The sequence below is a fragment of the Cydia amplana genome, chromosome 7 (assembly GCF_948474715.1).
Source record: "Cydia amplana chromosome 7, ilCydAmpl1.1, whole genome shotgun sequence".
In the NCBI taxonomy this organism is placed as follows: domain Eukaryota; kingdom Metazoa; phylum Arthropoda; class Insecta; order Lepidoptera; family Tortricidae; genus Cydia; species Cydia amplana.
Genome location: NC_086075.1, coordinates 1,390,187 through 1,412,301, shown reverse-complemented (window position 1 = coordinate 1,412,301; position 22,115 = coordinate 1,390,187). Strand labels below are relative to the sequence as shown.

The following is a 22,115-nucleotide window of genomic DNA, read 5'->3' as shown; positions in this document are numbered from 1 at the left end:
AGTAATTAAAATTACTATGGAGCCAATTCTGAAATTGCGGAAAAAACTGTTATTCCGTAAATAGGTACCTACACTGTTAAAATAAATGATCCACCGACATGAAATTCCAGTGAAACTTGAGGAGTAATAGTACCTTATGACATGAGTTTGAGTAGGTATGACCTGGGTATTCACCTCTCCTCTCAGAATATAGTCAAACATAAAACATAACAAAACGACTGTATTTACATAGAGTACTAATCGTAACCACAATTTTAGCATAACATATTAGTATGTGTGCCTTCAATCATGTTGCATCGGCGAAATTAGGCGTCGACACAATACTAATAGGGCTTTCTAAATGCTTGTTGCGTGCGAATGAGTTTGAACAATGGCTCGAACCACAGTGGAGCTAATGAGGACTTTATAATATTGTTATGCACGACAATCGTTAGGTACGTTCTGTTGTAAAATACTAAATGAAAGGATTCTTTACACTTAATTGAAACGCATTACACTTAGGTAAGTAGAAGTAAGTACTCCATTTTATATAAATTGCCAAACCCGTCTTAACTTATAGCTGGTCAACCAAATCTTGTAGCTGATCAGCCAAAAAAGGCGCGAAATTCAAATATTCTATGGGACGATATCCCTTCCCGCCTAGATTTTTCAAATTTGCCGCCTTTTTCTACTGTCAAGATCTGGTTGACCAAGTATATTTAATGGTTTGTAGGTAAGTACTAAGCTAATGCAATATTTTTTCGTATGAACATCACATTTAATACATGAGTAGGTGGCATATTATTAATTTTACGGAAAGTTACTCTCAATAAATGTATCACATTTGATACATGGGTAACATACGGGTATGAAAGAACTCGGGCAACACTAAAGAAACATTTCAGCTGTCAAACTTGGCTTAAAGGTCTTGTAACCAGGCCATAACTCCAAAAAAAAAAACAGCTGTCAATCTTGTCAAAGTCAAATTGACAGTTCACAAACAAATTATCTCATGTTATATTTACGATTGCAAAACAAATGCGATAGAAAAATTATCAAAGAAATTAGAAACATATTTACCGTTTGAATGGATCCAAAAGATACGTACGTTTCAACTTGTTAATTCGTATAAGAATCTGATAACAAACATGGCAGCAATTCTCGGCGGCGGCCTCGGAGGTCTCTCCACGGGTTATTACCTTCTTAAAAACAATTTACTCACTTCCAATGCTCTGAAGCTGTACCTATTAGAAGCTAGTAATAGCTGCGGTGGCTGGATCAAATCCATCAAGACAAAAGACTACGTTTTCGAGCAGGGACCGCGGACTATTCGCCCGAAAGGCACCACCGGCTTAAACACGTTAAACATGATTCAAGACCTAGGTCTGAGCGAGCACATCTCTGCCATCACCCCAGAACACCCCGCTGCTAAGAATAGAATGATCTATGTGAACCACAGCCTGCATCTGCTGCCTTCGAGTCTAAAAAGTGTTTTCCAAACTAAGCAACCATTCTCGAAACCTTTAATCTACGCCGCATTTACCGATTTAAAACAAAAGCCTAAGAAAGAAATGACAGACGATTCTATTTACAACTTTGTTGAGAGAAGATTTGGTAAAGAGATAGCAGACTATGCTATCTCTCCAATGATTTGTGGCATATGTGCTGGAGATGCCAAAGAGATATCTGTAAAGTTCTTAATGAAAACCCTTTTTGAATGGGAACAGAGCTATGGCGGTGTGTTAAAGGGGTTCATGAAGACTATGTTCAAACCTAACAGTGAGGATATTTTAGAATTGAGTGAGCTAGCAAAGAGAGCCCAGGAAGAAAAATGGAATGTCTACACAATAAAGGGAGGCCTGGAGACTTTTCCGTCGGCTCTCCACAACCATCTCAAGACAAACAATGTGGATATCCAAATGAATAGCAAAATAGAGGAACTAGAGTTTGTTGACTCCAGTACTGTGGTGCTTAAGAATGCTTCCGGTGAACAGCTTAAAGCGAATCATGTTTATTCCTCAATTCCATCGCATTGTTTAGCCAAGTTAGTTGGGAAACAACACCCACAACTAGCTGAGAGTCTCAATGAGATTCCATTCGTCACAGTTGGCATAGTCAACTTGTTTTTCGCAACTCAGCAGCCTATAACACCGGCATTTGGGTTCCTCGTGCCTCCGATCGAAAACTCCCCAATATTAGGAGTCGTTTTTGATTCATGTTGCATGCCGGACCAGAATGGTACAGTCCTTACCGTGATGCTGGGTGGCAGATGGTTTAAGGAGAAATTTGGAGACAATGTGACAGAGCAAGAGCTTCTAAGAATAGCCATGAAGGAAATTAAAAGCATTCTTAATATAAAGGAGCAACCGACAGACTCGCATGTAAATATTCTAAAGAATTGCATTCCACAGTATGTTATAGGGCACTATGAAAGGGTGGATGGTATCCGGAAGTACATAAGAGACCATAACCTCCCTATTTCTATTGTCGGGAGCAGTTATGATGGAGTTGGCATTAATGATGTGATCTTTTCAGCCAAAAAGCAGGTGGAGGGATGTCTGTGAAAATATAAGTATATTATATTGGGAGTGGGTGCAAATTAATGTGTAGGTAAATGGTGTACTTGTCTTCCAAAATGAACTACACAAATGATTCAATTTAATATGTTCCAAGTTTTTATTTACTGCAGAAAGATATATGATGATGAATGAATGTGATACCCTTATTTATATATAAGACAATATGTATTTTCTCTAAACTCCTAAATTATTATTAAAAAAAAACTATAAAAATAAATATTATCTTGAAATTATAAATATAGTTGGATATAAAAGCATTACAACATTAGTTTATTTTATTAAGGGTAACTTTATTTCAATTAAAATTTAATGCATACACATTATGAAATTCCCTAAAGCATTTATAGTGTGTCAATATCATAGTTTTGTCAATAATTTAATGGAGTTTTTCATATAATCGTGTACAAATAATTTTTCATATAATCGTGTACAAATAATTTGCGAAAGAAAATACATAGATTCAGATGCAAAACATTTTATTTGGTTACAGTTAATTGGTACAATGTTGCCTGTATTTACTGGTGCATATAAAAGTTTGTAAAGCTATACATATATTTTGATTACAATATTACAATACTCTGCTGTGTAATAAAAATAAAATGCATATTGCACTTCTAGTTTGCTACAACTAGCATTTTAAAATCTATACGAGAACTGCTCCTGAAGCTTAATATAAATGTGTTACCATGAACTTTTCATATAATATAGTTATCTATTATCTGCCAACAACTTTTTTTAGCAATAAAGGAATTGTAAAACTCTTGACATGAACTCTTGGTATGATCTTAAAATTTCCTATGGTTAACTGTCCAAAATATAAATTATTTTTAATTCCTTCCAAATTTCAGAAGTTCCCATGTCTCTCCTGATCATTGAACAAACTTTTTGCAACTTTCACATCCAAAGTTATGATAACACACCTTTGAAACTTAAAAATACATTTTATAAACCTATAAAAATAAATAATTTACGAACTAAATTCTCTCATACACTTAGCTTTTGACGTAAGAATGGAATTTCGTGAGTAATTTCATTTAGTTAACAAGCATATACATTTTTAGGCACACGATTTGTTTATAGTTGAGCTTTGACTACAAACTATCCTAGTAGGATATTTTACGATAAACATAATGTTAAGTTTTACGACTATTCGATTATTTTCATATAACTCCAATGAGTATTGATATAGAGTTAAATTTATCTTGTAATAATTATTTTCAAGCCTAAAACAAACAACTAAGTTTTCAATAGTTGTAACGATTTCAATTTTAAACTAACAATATATTCGCCCATAATTTTAAAAATGAAACAACGTTACAAGTGAATATTCAAGATCAAGTGCGGGTAGTTTTCAAAACCCGCGCAGCAAAATGTTGATACAATTCCTCGCCATTCTGCTTGTGACCACGAACGTAAAATCACGTTCGAAACGTCAGACCACGCGATGAAGTCTCGTTTCAGTTATAAAGTTATGAATTAAATTTTCGCTCTATGTTTATCAAATTATAAAAATACAGCTGCCAGCAAAAATATGCAGATTGCAATATGCGAGATTTATTTTACCTTTACTGACATGTTAACTAACCAAGTACGAGTAAACCAACCTTATTACAATGAAATAAGGTTAGGTCCAACTGAGAGTTCATGAACCTTATTGCAAATATATAAGGTTGGTATTCCACCTGATCAATTTCTTAGTCCAATGTGCATTGCGTCTCATTCTCTCACTAATCAAAATGTGAGACGCTAATACACGTTGGACAGGTGGAATACCACCCTAAGGTCCGTCGATGGGTAGGTAAGAGTGTAGGGAATAAGTACCTTACATGGCGGCCTCGCCAATGACTAGCTATTATTCATTAAGAGCATAGCTAGAGATAATCATAATGCTTCATATGTTATTATTATCAGATTATCAGCTCAAAAAAGATATATTTTTACTGTTACCGCCAAGTTCAGCTGAACTATAATATGCTTTTCAAACTAAACAATAGATGAAGCCGTTATCAAATCTCACAATGGAGTCGGCCGGTCGAAGTAAAGATAGCGCCAGCATAGCTTGCCCTGTCCTGTCCCAATTCCTAGAAATGTGTATTTTTTTATTATAGTACGGCCCGGATGCCAGCCCTTTAGGACAAAACTAGAGCCGCAAGCTCCGACGGCGCCATCTATGCAAACCAGGGATGTTGCGGATGCCGATTTTTTGACATCCGCGGATGCGGTTTTTTAAAGGCTCACATCCGCGGGTGCGGATGTCAAGATAGGTACATAAAAAACGTCAAATATTACATTTTAGATATTTTTATTTAAAAAAACCGGCCAAGTGCGAGTCGGACTCGCGTTCCAAGGGTTCCGTACATTAAGTCCCACTCACGCTTGACTGCTCATTTCTAATAGGTTTTTTGGTTAATCACTAAATTACCTAGCAGTGTAGCACTTACGCCGGTGCTAAGACGTTCCTGTACCGATCTGTTCCACATCCGCATCCGCATTACATCCGCATCGATTTTATGCGGATGCGGATATAATATTTATATTTGGCCGCGACCATGACCAGTGAAACCTGTGTCGAAACGTCGGTATATAAAGGTAATTGAATAAATTTCGCGTTAGACCCAGACGGGTCTACACACACACACTAGGGTCACATTTATAGACATAAATGTGAGTTAATATGCGGATGCGGATGTTGAAAATAATGCGGAAGTTCCGCGGTTGCGGATGCGGATGCGGATATTCGCAACATCCCTGATGCAAACCTTTGCCAGGTACCCCATTTAAAGGCCAGCCGAGCCCACAGTGCCCAGATCCAGATACAGTACAGCGTAGAGCGTGTGGTCCCTGTTCTGCGGAGCCCCGGGCTGCGGCACGGTGTTGCGGTACGAGTACTCCACCGCTAGGGCGGTCTGCGCCGGGGCGCCCTCTAGCGCGGTAGAGTCAGTGGTCAGGTCGAGTCGCAGGGCGAGCTTGTTGGACTTACGCCAAAGTATTATGCTAGAAATTTATGGATTATTAGTGGGACACTCTCGCGTGACTTAGGTCCACCTGACCAATTTCTTGGTCCAATATGCATTAAATCAATTTTTTAACAAGCAGTTTCGTCTGCGAGCGATATATCAAATTTATGGGTGGGTATTTATGGGTTAGCACATTGTTACTGGTGAATTCTCAATGCAACTTGAGACTCCGGTGCCGTGAAAAGATGTAATCGTCTCTCGGTAGATGTCGCTATACGCCACCCTTATAGCGTGTATGCATAAAGGAAGGGATGGAAAGATTTGCGATGTCCTGGTAGGCTTCCGTAGCTCAATTGGTTAAGAGCATCGCACGGATTGCGGAGGATGCGGGTTCAAGTCCTGCCGGAAGCGTAACTTTTTCCATTTTTTCCTTTAATATAAAAATTCAATATGCATTACGTCTCACTCTCTCCCTAAGCAAAATATTAAACGCAAATACAAATTGGACAGGTGGAATACCACCCTTAGATATAAGTAGCTTCGTGGAGTAGCTTAATGTCCCTTATTTTGCCCTTTTTATAATTTTATAAGTAAATAATAAACTCACTGTCTGGGTTCATGTCGAGCGTCATCATCATATTCGGCTGCGTCATCTCTTGGAGCGAACGTGAGCGTCACAGCGGGCGGGGTGATCTGCGTCACTGTTGGCTCTCTAAGCTCCAGAGAGATAAAGACAGCAATATAAACAGAGACACTCACTGGCTGGGTCCGTGTCAAGCATCATCATCATATTCGGCTGCGTCATCTCTGGGTGCGAGCGTGAGCGTCACAGCGGGCGGGGTGATCTGCGTCACTGTTGGCTCTCTAGGCTCCAGAGAGATAGAGACAGCAATATAAACAGCGAAACTCACTGATTGGGTTCATGTCGAGCGTCATCATCATAGGTTGCGTCATCCCTATGACCAAGCGTGAGCGTCACTGTTGGCTCTCTAAGCTCCAGAGAGATAGAGACAGCAATATAAACAGCAAAACTCACTGGCTGGGTTCATGTCGTGCGTCATCATCATATTCGGCTGCGTCATCTCTTGGAGCGAGCGTGAGCGTCACAGCGGGAGGGGTGAACTGCGTCACTGTTGGCTCTCTAAGCTCCAGAGAGATAGAGATAGCAATATACAGAGAAACTCACTGGCTGGGTTCATGTCGAGCGTCATCATCATATTCGGCTGCGTCATCTCTGGGCGCGAGCGTGAGCGTCACAGCGGGCGGTGTAATTTGAGTTAACACTGTAGGAGGCTCTTTTGGGTTCCAGCTTGGTTCATGCTGTATAGAAGTGAATAACTTAAGTTTTTGAATGCCAGATGTAGAATAGAGTTACCAGCATTAAACTTCAAATGACAAACTCTAAAAATAATGAATAGAATCAGGCGTTACTTTGCGGAAATCCATATTAATAAAACCCAAAATATTACTTTGCTAATCCGCGAAAAGACAAACTATTTTTCATCACTTTTAAGGCAGTTTACTAAAACACTAATCGAATTATAATTATTATTTATAAAATCACTCTATATTTATACTATACTAAGGCCTGATTCGTAACGGATTTGAAAAATTCAAAATGCTGGCACATAGCTCTAAAGACAAATATCCCTCTTTTGTTTTTAATATTGACATTACTAATGTCTCCAAATTATGTAGGCATCGTTTTTCATTACGTAAGAGCTGAAAAAACTAAAAAAAGATGAATCAACGTGAACGCCGTGATCAGATTGTCGCCAAATGGATGGAAAATACACAGCGACCGAACCACTTCATCGCAAAACAATTAAAAATCCCAAGAAATACCGTTGATACGGTTCTAAACCGATACTTTGAGACCTTGTCTACCGCTCAGAAGCCTCGAACCGTAGAACATGGTGGTGCTCGTGATCCTAGGCTAGACAGGAAAATCATTAAGACGATTCGCAACAACCGCAGTATGTCTGAACGGGATATAGCTAAAAAAAACTCTACCAATCAGTCAATGGTGAGACGTGCCAAGGAACGGGCTGGTATGAAGTCTAAAAAGAAGCGAAAAGTGCCGAAAACATCGGAAAAGCAAAAACTAACAATCAAAACCAGGTCTCGAAAGCTGTACGATTTTCTGGGTACAGACAATTTTCATTTGATTTTGGATGACGAAACCTATGTGAAGGCGGACTTTTCAACACTTCCTGGCAATCAGTTTTATGTTATAGCTGATGGAGAAAATCTTCCAGATTCGGAAACTACCGTAAGAATGGAGAAGTTTGGCTCCAAGTATCTGGTTTGGCAGGCAATTTGCCCATGCGGCGATCGCAGCAGTGCATATGTTACAACTGGCACAATCAATAAAGACATTTACATCAATGAATGCTTGAAGAAACGGTTAATACCATTCATTCAAAAACACGATTCCTCGGCCTTATTTTGGCCAGATCTAGCTACAGCCCACTATGCAACGGATACCCTAAACTTTCTCAAACGACATGATGTCCAGATCGTGCCTAAAGCACTGAATCCGCCAAATATTCCACAGTGTCGCCCTATCGAAAGGTATTGGGCTCTGGTCAAAAGATCAATCTTACGGAAGACAGGTAAGACTGCCAGCAATCAGCAATACTTCCTGAGAAAGTGGAACGCAGCGAGCAGGAAAGTGGCTAATGACACTGTCGCACGGCTGATGGAGGGCATTCGGCAAAAATTGCGGCAGGAGTGGGAGAAAAAGTAGAATTTCCATAATAGTCACGAGATGATAATTTTATACTGTTTTTTTAATATAAAATCATATATTTTTGTCAAATTAAACCACTAAGCTGACAGAAACAGATTTTTTAATTTTTCAAATCCGTTACGAATCAGGCCTTATTTATACTGTTTTTATTAGTATTTAACTCTAACAAAATTTTGGTGGTAACTACTGGTAAAAAAAATCCCACCTTTTACCAAACCGAGCTGGTGGTAACTGGTAACTACTATGAATTATTTTTCCCAGTACTTACCAGTGGTAAAAGGTGGGAAAAAAATCCCATTAGTTACCACTGGTAACAACTTGGTGGTAACTAGTGGGAATAACCCACAGAACAGGCCGGCCTAGACTACTGGACATAGTTACCTTCTCAATCTTCAGGCTCTTATCCAAACTCTTCTCCAGACTGGTGTCCTTATCCACCCTGTCCTCAGCAGGGACCTCGGAAGGCTCCAGCAGCCTCAAGGTCATCTCGTGAGGCGTCGGGTTGGTCAGCTTCAGGAGTAAGGTGGACTTACCCCCCGGACGGACGATCTCGCAGGAGATTATTTTTACTTCAGGCACGTGGTAGCTAAAGGGAAAATAAATAATTAGTTTTAACTTCCAAAAAGGAAAAAAAACTTACATTTTATTAATAAAAATATTGAATAGCAATTAGTAACAATATACTCGTATATAAACGCAATATTTCACCGACAAAATCGGAATTTCCTTGTTATACATCGAAACGGCTTCTAACGTTACATGGTGACGTTACGATGTATTGTAATTTCATTTTGTTAGAAGCGTTTCGTCAGTAAAGTGCGGGTAACTTTGACCGTCATTTGTCATTTTTGTATTGTTTTAAGACAATAGGTCCCATACAGATATTTGATCCTCAAAACAAACCTGATCAACTTATACCATTCATAAAAAAATTTCAAATACGTCGTAGTAATTGTCGTTCAGGTTACTGAATAAAATAAGGTTAGAACTAATGTGTATAAAATAAAGATTAATTCGCTAAATATCCCCCATAAAAGTGGCGCCTTGTTTATTCTTTCAGAAATCTCGTTTTTTTTAAATGGACGTTTTACGTTAAGAGGAACTTTTTGCAAACGGTATAGTCTGTCGATTCGGAACTGGCCCCGAACGAATTATCCTTTGTCTATCGTTAAGTGAAACTGCACGTGCTTCTACCTGCCTAGAATGATTGGGCCGTTTTTACCGGTTATTGAATTACCACTCTATGAAGATTGCAATAAGGTTCAAAATGAACAAATGGAAAAATAATTTGCCACTTCTTGTGTGGCAGGTACCACCCAAGAACTCCGGTTACTGAGTGCCGGCTAACCCTGGTAAGGTTGATACTTTTAGTCTTGTCATACGACCTAAAGTAACGTAGTGTTACTATGAGCCACATACTCTGCTTCCGTAGTAGAGGGCGCAACTAGAAACTATGCCAGTACTCACTATGCCAGCAGTTCTATCTTGAACTTGATAGATCCAGGGTTGTACTCGGGCTTGGTAAGGTTGTGGTCGCACGCTCGGCACCGTTGGGATCGCTTCACACTGAGAAGTTTGGCGATGGGATGTAACCTAAGGTAACTTAGTGACCTTAGTGTTACTATGAGCCACATACTCTGCTTCCGTAGTAGAGGGCGCAACTAGAAACTATGCCAGTACTTACTATGCCAGCAGTTCTATCTTGAACTTGATAGATCCAGGGTTGTACTCGGGCTTGGTAAGGTTGTGGTCGCACGCTCGGCACCGTTGGGATCGCTTCACACTGAGAAGTTTGGCGATGGGGTGTAACCTAAGGTAACTTAGTGACCTTAGTGTTACTATGAGCCACATACTCTGCTTCCGTAGTAGAGGGCGCAACTAGAAACTATGCCAGTACTTACTATGCCAGCAGTTCTATCTTGAACTTGATAGATCCAGGGTTGTACTCGGGCTTGGTAAGGTTGTGGTCGCACGCTCGGCACCGTTGGGATCGCTTCACACTGAGAAGTTTGGCGATGGGATGTAACCTAAGGTAACTTAGTGACCTTAGTGTTACTATGAGCCACATACTCTGCTTCCGTAGTAGAGGGCGCAACTAGAAACTATGCCAGTACTCACTATGCCAGCAGTTCTATCTTGAACTTGATAGATCCAGGGTTGTACTCGGGCTTGGTAAGGTTGTGGTCGCACGCTCGGCACCGTTGGGATCGCTTCACACTGAGAAGTTTGGCGATGGGATGTAACCTAAGGTAACTTAGTGACCTTAGTGTTACTATGAGCCACATACTCTGCTTCCGTAGTAGAGGGCGCAACTAGAAACTATGCCAGTACTCACTATGCCAGCAGTTCTATCTTGAACTTGATAGATCCAGGGTTGTACTCGGGCTTGGTAAGGTTGTGGTCGCACGCTCGGCACCGTTGGGATCGCTTCACACTGAGAAGTTTGGCGATGGGATGTAACCTAAGGTAACTTAGTGACCTTAGTGTTACTATGAGCCACATACTCTGCTTCCGTAGTAGAGGGCGCAACTAGAAACTATGCCAGTACTCACTATGCCAGCAGTTCTATCTTGAACTTGATAGATCCAGGGTTGTACTCGGGCTTGGTAAGGTTGTGGTCGCACGCTCGGCACCGTTGGGATCGCTTCACACTGAGAAGTTTGGCGATGGGATGTAACCTAAGGTAACTTAGTGACCTTAGTGTTACTATGAGCCACATACTCTGCTTCCGTAGTAGAGGGCGCAACTAGAAACTATGCCAGTACTCACTATGCCAGCAGTTCTATCTTGAACTTGATAGATCCAGGGTTGTACTCGGGCTTGGTAAGGTTGTGGTCGCACGCTCGGCACCGTTGGGATCGCTTCACACTGAGAAGTTTGGCGATGGGATGTAACCTAAGGTAACTTAGTGACCTTAGTGTTACTATGAGCCACATACTCTGCTTCCGTAGTAGAGGGCGCAACTAGAAACTATGCCAGTACTCACTATGCCAGCAGTTCTATCTTGAACTTGATAGATCCAGGGTTGTACTCGGGCTTGGTAAGGTTGTGGTCGCACGCTCGGCACCGTTGGGATCGCTTCACACTGAGAAGTTTGGCGATGGGATGTAACCTAAGGTAACTTAGTGACCTTAGTGTTACTATGAGCCACATACTCTGCTTCCGTAGTAGAGGGCGCAACTAGAAACTATGCCAGTACTCACTATGCCAGCAGTTCTATCTTGAACTTGATAGATCCAGGGTTGTACTCGGGCTTGGTAAGGTTGTGGTCGCACGCTCGGCACCGTTGGGATCGCTTCACACTGAGAAGTTTGGCGATGGGATGTAACCTAAGGTAACTTAGTGACCTTAGTGTTACTATGAGCCACATACTCTGCTTCCGTAGTAGAGGGCGCAACTAGAAACTATGCCAGTACTCACTATGCCAGCAGTTCTATCTTGAACTTGATAGATCCAGGGTTGTACTCGGGCTTGGTAAGGTTGTGGTCGCACGCTCGGCACCGTTGGGATCGCTTCACACTGAGAAGTTTGGCGATGGGATGTAACCTAAGGTAACTTAGTGACCTTAGTGTTACTATGAGCCACATACTCTGCTTCCGTAGTAGAGGGCGCAACTAGAAACTATGCCAGTACTCACTATGCCAGCAGTTCTATCTTGAACTTGATAGATCCAGGGTTGTACTCGGGCTTGGTAAGGTTGTGGTCGCACGCTCGGCACCGTTGGGATCGCTTCACACTGAGAAGTTTGGCGATGGGATGTAACCTAAGGTAACTTAGTGACCTTAGTGTTACTATGAGCCACATACTCTGCTTCCGTAGTAGAGGGCGCAACTAGAAACTATGCCAGTACTCACTATGCCAGCAGTTCTATCTTGAACTTGATAGATCCAGGGTTGTACTCGGGCTTGGTAAGGTTGTGGTCGCACGCTCGGCACCGTTGGGATCGCTTCACACTGAGAAGTTTGGCGATGGGATGTAACCTAAGGTAACTTAGTGACCTTAGTGTTACTATGAGCCACATACTCTGCTTCCGTAGTAGAGGGCGCAACTAGAAACTATGCCAGTACTCACTATGCCAGCAGTTCTATCTTGAACTTGATAGATCCAGGGTTGTACTCGGGCTTGGTAAGGTTGTGGTCGCACGCTCGGCACCGTTGGGATCGCTTCACACTGAGAAGTTTGGCGATGGGATGTAACCTAAGGTAACTTAGTGACCTTAGTGTTACTATGAGCCACATACTCTGCTTCCGTAGTAGAGGGCGCAACTAGAAACTATGCCAGTACTCACTATGCCAGCAGTTCTATCTTGAACTTGATAGATCCAGGGTTGTACTCGGGCTTGGTAAGGTTGTGGTCGCACGCTCGGCACCGTTGGGATCGCTTCACACTGAGAAGTTTGGCGATGGGATGTAACCTAAGGTAACTTAGTGACCTTAGTGTTACTATGAGCCACATACTCTGCTTCCGTAGTAGAGGGCGCAACTAGAAACTATGCCAGTACTCACTATGCCAGCAGTTCTATCTTGAACTTGATAGATCCAGGGTTGTACTCGGGCTTGGTAAGGTTGTGGTCGCACGCTCGGCACCGTTGGGATCGCTTCACACTGAGAAGTTTGGCGATGGGATGTAACCTAAGGTAACTTAGTGACCTTAGTGTTACTATGAGCCACATACTCTGCTTCCGTAGTAGAGGGCGCAACTAGAAACTATGCCAGTACTCACTATGCCAGCAGTTCTATCTTGAACTTGATAGATCCAGGGTTGTACTCGGGCTTGGTAAGGTTGTGGTCGCACGCTCGGCACCGTTGGGATCGCTTCACACTGAGAAATTTGGCGATGGGATGTAACCTAAGGTAACTTAGTGACCTTAGTGTTACTATGAGCCACATACTCTGCTTCCGTAGTAGAGGGCGCAACTAGAAACTATGCCAGTACTCACTATGCCAGCAGTTCTATCTTGAACTTGATAGATCCAGGGTTGTACTCGGGCTTGGTAAGGTTGTGGTCGCACGCTCGGCACCGTTGGGATCGCTTCACACTGAGAAGTTTGGCGATGGGATGTAACCTAAGGTAACTTAGTGACCTTAGTGTTACTATGAGCCACATACTCTGCTTCCGTAGTAGAGGGCGCAACTAGAAACTATGCCAGTACTCACTATGCCAGCAGTTCTATCTTGAACTTGATAGATCCAGGGTTGTACTCGGGCTTGGTAAGGTTGTGGTCGCACGCTCGGCACCGTTGGGATCGCTTCACACTGAGAAGTTTGGCGATGGGATGTAACCTAAGGTAACTTAGTGACCTTAGTGTTACTATGAGCCACATACTCTGCTTCCGTAGTAGAGGGCGCAACTAGAAACTATGCCAGTACTCACTATGCCAGCAGTTCTATCTTGAACTTGATAGATCCAGGGTTGTACTCGGGCTTGGTAAGGTTGTGGTCGCACGCTCGGCACCGTTGGGATCGCTTCACACTGAGAAGTTTGGCGATGGGATGTAACCTAAGGTAACTTAGTGACCTTAGTGTTACTATGAGCCACATACTCTGCTTCCGTAGTAGAGGGCGCAACTAGAAACTATGCCAGTACTCACTATGCTAGCAGTTCTATCTTGAACTTGATAGATCCAGGGTTGTACTCGGGCTTGGTAAGGTTGTGGTCGCACGCTCGGCACCGTTGGGATCGCTTCACACTGAGAAGTTTGGCGATGGGATGTAACCTAAGGTAACTTAGTGACCTTAGTGTTACTATGAGCCACATACTCTGCTTCCGTAGTAGAGGGCGCAACTAGAAACTATGCCAGTACTCACTATGCCAGCAGTTCTATCTTGAACTTGATAGATCCAGGGTTGTACTCGGGCTTGGTAAGGTTGTGGTCGCACGCTCGGCACCGTTGGGATCGCTTCACACTGAGAAGTTTGGCGATGGGATGTAACCTAAGGTAACTTAGTGACCTTAGTGTTACTATGAGCCACATACTCTGCTTCCGTAGTAGAGGGCGCAACTAGAAACTATGCCAGTACTCACTATGCCAGCAGTTCTATCTTGAACTTGATAGATCCAGGGTTGTACTCGGGCTTGGTAAGGTTGTGGTCGCACGCTCGGCACCGTTGGGATCGCTTCACACTGAGAAGTTTGGCGATGGGATGTAACCTAAGGTAACTTAGTGACCTTAGTGTTACTATGAGCCACATACTCTGCTTCCGTAGTAGAGGGCGCAACTAGAAACTATGCCAGTACTTACTATGCCAGCAGTTCTATCTTGAACTTGATAGATCCAGGGTTGTACTCGGGCTTGGTAAGGTTGTGGTCGCACGCTCGGCACCGTTGGGATCGCTTCACACTGAGAAGTTTGGCGATGGGATGTAACCTAAGGTAACTTAGTGACCTTAGTGTTACTATGAGCCACATACTCTGCTTCCGTAGTAGAGGGCGCAACTAGAAACTATGCCAGTACTCACTATGCCAGCAGTTCTATCTTGAACTTGATAGATCCAGGGTTGTACTCGGGCTTGGTAAGGTTGTGGTCGCACGCTCGGCACCGTTGGGATCGCTTCACACTGAGAAGTTTGGCGATGGGATGTAACCTAAGGTAACTTAGTGACCTTAGTGTTACTATGAGCCACATACTCTGCTTCCGTAGTAGAGGGCGCAACTAGAAACTATGCCAGTACTCACTATGCCAGCAGTTCTATCTTGAACTTGATAGATCCAGGGTTGTACTCGGGCTTGGTAAGGTTGTGGTCGCACGCTCGGCACCGTTGGGATCGCTTCACACTGAGAAGTTTGGCGATGGGATGTAACCTAAGGTAACTTAGTGACCTTAGTGTTACTATGAGCCACATACTCTGCTTCCGTAGTAGAGGGCGCAACTAGAAACTATGCCAGTACTCACTATGCCAGCAGTTCTATCTTGAACTTGATAGATCCAGGGTTGTACTCGGGCTTGGTAAGGTTGTGGTCGCACGCTCGGCACCGTTGGGATCGCTTCACACTGAGAAGTTTGGCGATGGGATGTAACCTAAGGTAACTTAGTGACCTTAGTGTTACTATGAGCCACATACTCTGCTTCCGTAGTAGAGGGCGCAACTAGAAACTATGCCAGTACTCACTATGCCAGCAGTTCTATCTTGAACTTGATAGATCCAGGGTTGTACTCGGGCTTGGTAAGGTTGTGGTCGCACGCTCGGCACCGTTGGGATCGCTTCACACTGAGAAGTTTGGCGATGGGATGTAACCTAAGGTAACTTAGTGACCTTAGTGTTACTATGAGCCACATACTCTGCTTCCGTAGTAGAGGGCGCAACTAGAAACTATGCCAGTACTCACTATGCCAGCAGTTCTATCTTGAACTTGATAGATCCAGGGTTGTACTCGGGCTTGGTAAGGTTGTGGTCGCACGCTCGGCACCGTTGGGATCGCTTCACACTGAGAAGTTTGGCGATGGGATGTAACCTAAGGTAACTTAGTGACCTTAGTGTTACTATGAGCCACATACTCTGCTTCCGTAGTAGAGGGCGCAACTAGAAACTATGCCAGTACTCACTATGCCAGCAGTTCTATCTTGAACTTGATAGATCCAGGGTTGTACTCGGGCTTGGTAAGGTTGTGGTCGCACGCTCGGCACCGTTGGGATCGCTTCACACTGAGAAGTTTGGCGATGGGATGTAACCTAAGGTAACTTAGTGACCTTAGTGTTACTATGAGCCACATACTCTGCTTCCGTAGTAGAGGGCGCAACTAGAAACTATGCCAGTACTCACTATGCCAGCAGTTCTATCTTGAACTTGATAGATCCAGGGTTGTACTCGGGCTTGGTAAGGTTGTGGTCGCACGCTCGGCACCGTTGGGATCGCTTCACACTGAGAAGTTTGGCGATGGGATGTAGGCGAGAGACCTGAGTCGGCTGCCATTCGGGCGCGGCCAGGCGTTGTGGCATACTCGTTACTAGAGAAAGATTGTAATTGTAATTAGCCTTTACTATTGAAGCTGGTACATAACTTATATTAATTTGATTTATCAACTTTAGCTTCAACTCGTCCTTTGACGTAGGCCTCCTCCATAGCTTTCCATTTGTTTCTTTCTTTTGCTGTTTGCATCCATTTACCTCCTATTCTTGTTAAATCATTCGACCATCTAAACCTTTGTGGGCCACTCTTTCTTTTATTATATCTAGGGCACCACTCTACAAGGTCTCTTGTCCACTTAGACAAAGATTAGTAGATAAGTTAACATTTATAACAAGCGTTACAAATACTAAAACATAATTTTTAACGGGTCTATCCGAAGTTTATTTAGTTTATCTTTACTTTCGACGTTTTGACAAAACCCGTTGAAAATGTTATCCAGTCGGTCTCCAGGGCTTTATTAGAAAGGCAAAAAATCGGCTAATAGAGGGAATTATGGCGGTCACGATCTTTAGCCATGAAAATTAGACATAGAAGATACCGCTATCATCACTCCTTTGTCACAGAATAAATAACAGACTAGGTACAGAAGGATCACTCTCTAACAAAACGCGTCTATTACGACAGATATGACCTCTAGGTGGCGCAAGCGCGAGCAAGCGTCCGTTCCGTAGCGATGCGCGGCAACTACTTTGGATAGACACCAAAATTGGTGTGGGCCGCATGTACTTGTAGCGACGCGACGAAATCGCGGAGTGAGCCATGCCTGCCTTTATCCCCTTTTAGGTACTGAGAAAATAACAACTCACTCTGATTCAAGTTGACATCCTTAGTAAAGGCGTCTTCTGGCAGATCATCAACTTCCTCACTAGCGACAGCTGGGGTGAACCCGGCTAAGGCGAGACTAGAACCCTCTGCTGGAGGTAGACCTGCGATGCTACGAGCCATGGCACCTGTGAGGCCCGTCTTGTCCTGCAAATACAATATTAATACGGTATCAATAATATATTCTGGATTAGGTAAATACTAGTGGCTCTGTGAGCGGTAGACCTCGCGAGCAGAGCTTAAAACTGAATAAATGTATGGCAAAAATATTTATTAAAATATAGGTATAGTACATGTAATATAAACAAAAAATTTAAAACTACATAAAGCTACAAACAAAAATTAAACGAATACGCTTAACCCGCGCTTGATAAATAAAAAATACGAAATTTTTCATTTTTTCAAAATAAAAAAATAAAATAAAAAACAACTATATTTAAGTAGCGACCTGTAGAGGAGAACATCCGGACATACAAAAGCAAAATGCCCGAGTCAAAACGTAGACCTTCACTACGCTTCGGTCATATTAATTATATTTTTTGGAAAGAAGACTTGATTTTATGTGACTCTGTAAACGACATTAGTCTGTGACAGAATACAGTCTTCACATTCAGGTGAGAGTAAACTTGTATAGATTTGATGAAATTCAGGTTTTGTACAGGTAAGCTCTGTGGAAAATATAGCCCAAACCCTTATAAATAACTAGCGACCCGCCCCCGCTTCGCACGGGTTAACAAATTATACATAAACCTTCCTCTTGAATCACTTGTATCTATTAAAAATAACCGCATCGAAATTCGTTGCGTAGTTTTAAAGATCTAAGCATACGTACAGACAGACAGAGTGAAGCGAGTTTGTTTTATACTATGTAGTGAACAGAGTAGACCCATGGTCACACAGGATGATGATGTATAACCCTAAATTTTTCTGGAATAATCTGGATGTCATCAGCAGATATGGTCATGTTTAGGTCAACTTACAGTGAGTGTGATGTATTTCCCTCTCACGGCGAACTTCTTCCTCTCCCTCTCTATCTTCTCTTGTTTCTCTTGATGCAGTACAGCCTTGTAGTAGTCGAGCAGTTGGTTGACTCGAGTTGCGTGTGGGCTGGTGCGCTCTGGCCATCCACCCGATGCTAAAATATACAGACATTTGACAAGTCTGTGTCAAGCAGGATATGTCAGTAGCAATGTAAAGCAAACTAAAGTATGGTAACACTGATTTAAACTTTCACGATTTTTACACATTATTAAATTATACAACGGGACTTAATCGCGGGTAAATCTTAAAACCTAGATACGCGATTAAGTCCCGTTGTATAATTTAATAAAGTATGGTATCTTTAGGAAACGAACAACAAAAGGCAGCAATGTACATCGAACAACGATGAAATGTAAACAAAACAGTTCCACAGATAAGATGTAAATGACACGCGATTTTCTAACGATTCAAACGTAGTGATGCTAATTCGCGATTTTTCTAATTTGCCGCCTTTTTCTACTGACTAGATTTGCTTGACCAAGTATAGGTACCAGTTGCTTTTTAGTGAAGAAAAACATCATACAGAAACTTGTGTAATCCTAATAAGGTCAAGTTACATGGTCCGCACAAACCACAGCTTTCCACAAAAATTTTGTTATCAAAAAACATGAAAGGTGAACCCAGGTGAAACAAAAATAGTGAACCAGTGTTGTGAATAACGCTTATTTTTAGGCTTAAAGCCTCGAGCCCTGAAGACTCGTAAGTCTTGAAGACTCGACTATATTTGAGAATTGTATTTATTTATTTTACGCGTATGGATGTAAGAAATCTTCTTTGCCGCCTTTGAGGCGTTAAACCTAAAGAGTCTTAAGGGTTCGAGTCTTTAAGCCTTGAAATGAGCGTTTTCACAACACTATAGTGAACCCATGTTCAATCTGTCATATGCAACAATCTTTGAAAAATCTCTGTTTGTCAGTAATTGTAGCATATGACAGGTGCTAGTCAGTGGCTTGTTGCACGTTTAAAAAAAATATTTTGTTTAATTATTACATAAAAGTACATTGTTGTAATTGTAATAAAGCTTTATTATTGAAGTTAGTACATAGCAGATATTAATTTGGTTTAACAACTTTAACTCCAACTCGTCCTTTGACGTCCGTAGCTTTAGAAAGGAGTTGTAGTCACCTGAATCTGACAAATTTAATGTTAACCATGCACTAATGATAATAAAACTACTTACCCACAGGTTGATCTGGAATCCCCACATCCCGAGCCGTCCACCTGCAGTTAAAGCAGGACAGATAATACACCCTCTTCGCCTGCTTCCCGTCCCCAACCTTCCCGTCACCCCCGGCCCCTGCCGCCGGGTCCTGCCGAGGCTGGGCTAGTGTGGCCCGGGTAGAGAGGGTGTGGAAACAGCTGGGGCAGTCGAAGCAACTGCTGCAACGGTTCTTTTTTAAACGGGCTTCGGAGGATGGCATGTTTTCGAGGCAGTAGGCGCAGTAGTGGGAGTCCACCTGTTACGAGTAAGGGATTTAAAAATAGAATAAAACCGGCCAAGTGCGAGTCGGACTCGCGCACGAAGGGTTCCGCACCATCAACATAAAATAGAGCAAAAAAATCGTGTTTGTTGTATGGGAGCCCCCCTTAAATATTTATTTTTCACCTCAGCAGCTCGAACAAGGGTACTTTGCTACTTAAAAACAGTGAGCAAAATCGCATTTTGCTCACTGAGTGAGACAAAGTGAGCAAAATGCGATTTTGCTCATCCAGTGAGCAAAATACGATTTACGGTTTTTAAGTAGCAAAGTACCCTTGTTCGAGCTGCTGAGGTGAAAACTTAATTGTTGGTATATCTTAAGAAAACATGAGTGAATAGAGGTAAGATGATGAAGAAGGAATACATTTTTCGGGTTCTCTAATATGTTCTCACTGCTGAGGTGAAAAGTTTTGTGAACTACACGAGATCAAAGTTATTTACATCTCGTGCGCTTTTGAGTCCCTTACTACGCTCAAGATTCTAAATTAGATTCACTCGCTACGCTCGTGAATCTAGTATAGAATCTTTCGCTTGCACGGGACTCAAAATAAGCACTCGAAGAAATATCAAACTTTGATCTCTTGTTGTACAAATAACTATTATTTTATTTTTAGTATTTGTTGTTATAGCGGCAACAGAGATACATCATTTGTGAAAATTTCAACTGTCTAGCTATCGCAGTTCATGAGATACAGCCTGGTGACAGACGGACGGACGGATGGACGGACAGCGAAGTCTTAGTAATAGGGTCCCGTTTTTTACCCTTTGGGTACGGAACCCTAAAAATGGAATCAATATAGTAATGAGGATAGATTCTAAAATTGCAGTTTTTGTAACAATGTTGTCATGGAGAGCTTATTTTTAAGCTTAACAAAAAGCCTTCAACACAAAATTTTCAATTGCTTAAGCAAAAACTTGATGATTCAAGACAGGTCTACATTACACATCAAACCAATTTTTTTATAAATCAAGAGCATGTAATTAAATAATCAGATATTTTCATCAACACTTTCTTTGATTTAATCAAACACATAAAATGTTAGTTCATAGCAAAGTAACTAGAGCACATTTTACTATTTATCTAACGCAGTCAACAGACCCATTGTTACCGAATGGGAACACAGCAGGGACACCATAAAAGCAAAGGTGTGTCCAAGGCTTGCCAGCAAATACATGGCATACTTTGAAGAACAAAGACAATAGATATGTGCTGATTTCCAAGTACATATGATAACTCCATGAAGTTGAGGAGTTATTGCTCGATTTTCAAAAGCTTATTCATATTCTGTTACCTCATGACAAATGCAGAATCCGCAGCGTATTTTCAAGCAGTGTCGACAGAAGTAAAGACTTGTGATAGGCTTCAGTTGACCGCAGGAACACTTGTACTTCACGTAATCAGGCTGCGTCAAGTAAGCCATGGTTTTGCTTGGATTCTATTTACTTCGTGTTACTAATTATTTGTCAACCCACACAAACTAAACGAAATAAACCGTACGCCGTCGCGTCGTATCGAACTTCCATGACATGACACATCTGTCAAATTGACAGATACAACGATGACATAATTGAGCCTGTTTGAGATAACTTTTAAACGCTGTATCGTGAACTGTCGTAAAGTATTGTATATTATTTAATAAAATATAATGTATTGTTATAAATCAATTTATAATAGTTGGCTTCGTTAAATATGATTAGAATATTAAAATATTTATATAAATTTTCGTATGATGTTACTTACCTTGGTTTATAAAATAAGCCAACCCTTTCGCTACGTATGTATCATATGTGATACATAGAGGATTAGAACTCGGTGAGAGAATAGTGCTGACTGCTAGAATTGAATTGGAATAATAAGGAACGATTGAATGTGGATTTAAAAATAAGATATTTATAGTCTGTCCGTCAGTAGAAAAAAGCGGCAAATTTTAAAAAATAGGTGCAAAGGGTTATCGATCGTCCCATAGAAAATTTGTTTGACATACTATATTTGTTCTTCTTTCCCCGGGATTAACATTAAGATATTACTATTAGGATTTAAATTACACCTACTAAATTCTCAGAATATTACGAGTAATTTAATTTGGTCGTTAATCCCTCTTAGCTTAGTAGTTTCTTAGTACCTAATATTAATTAGGTATAACCTATGTTAATAACTAAATAGTTTAAAGAATCTATAATGAAGAAGTAATTTAATACACAATACCTACCAAACCACATGACAAATTGATTTTTCTTACTCACGCATCATTGGGCTCGCGAAACGAGCTCAGCTGCGGTGTCGCGCGCTGATAATGAATTCCAATTTCACACCCAATGCGTCTCTTCGCTATTTACTGCATGGAACAATAGAACTCCGTTAGAGTTGGGATACACGCTAAGAAATAATCTGGGTGATGAATTAGCACCGCAAGTTTTACCTACTTGTTATGTTAATATTAAGATCCGGTCGAACAAGAGAATGATTCCAAGTGGAATCGCGATCGTCGCGAGGGTTTCAAGACTCGTGAAGTGAACAACATTTGCTGACGAATTGAACAATGTTTTCACCATAGGTATGCACCAACTTGCGAGAAATACCTACAAGCAGTAAACTTA

General features: G+C 41.6%; 2 protein-coding genes and 1 non-coding gene across 3 annotated transcripts; 2 read left to right on the top strand and 1 right to left on the bottom strand.

Annotated features, from left to right (window-relative positions):
- The first annotated feature begins 966 nt into the window (after window positions 1-966).
- Window positions 967-2,670, top strand: LOC134649347 (protoporphyrinogen oxidase). Its single transcript, XM_063504058.1, has one exon. It carries the CDS (start codon window positions 1,128-1,130, stop codon window positions 2,541-2,543), a length of 1,416 nt encoding a protein of 471 aa, XP_063360128.1. The 5' UTR covers window positions 967-1,127; the 3' UTR covers window positions 2,544-2,670.
- A 2,665-nt stretch (window positions 2,671-5,335) lies between these two features.
- LOC134649722 (dynactin subunit 4) lies at window positions 5,336-21,003 on the bottom strand. Its single transcript, XM_063504552.1, has 9 exons — window positions 20,810-21,003; window positions 19,218-19,494; window positions 17,977-18,131; window positions 16,981-17,143; window positions 16,028-16,211; window positions 8,649-8,853; window positions 6,702-6,835; window positions 6,552-6,656; window positions 5,336-5,552 (listed from the first exon to the last, which is right to left on the bottom strand). Exons 1-9 carry the CDS (start codon window positions 20,936-20,938, stop codon window positions 5,336-5,338), a joined length of 1,569 nt encoding a protein of 522 aa, XP_063360622.1. The 5' UTR covers window positions 20,939-21,003.
- On the top strand, window positions 5,854-5,926 carry Trnas-gga (transfer RNA serine (anticodon GGA)). Its single transcript has one exon. It is a non-coding gene; the product is annotated as a tRNA-Ser (tRNA).
- Window positions 21,004-22,115: the final 1,112 nt, after the last annotated feature.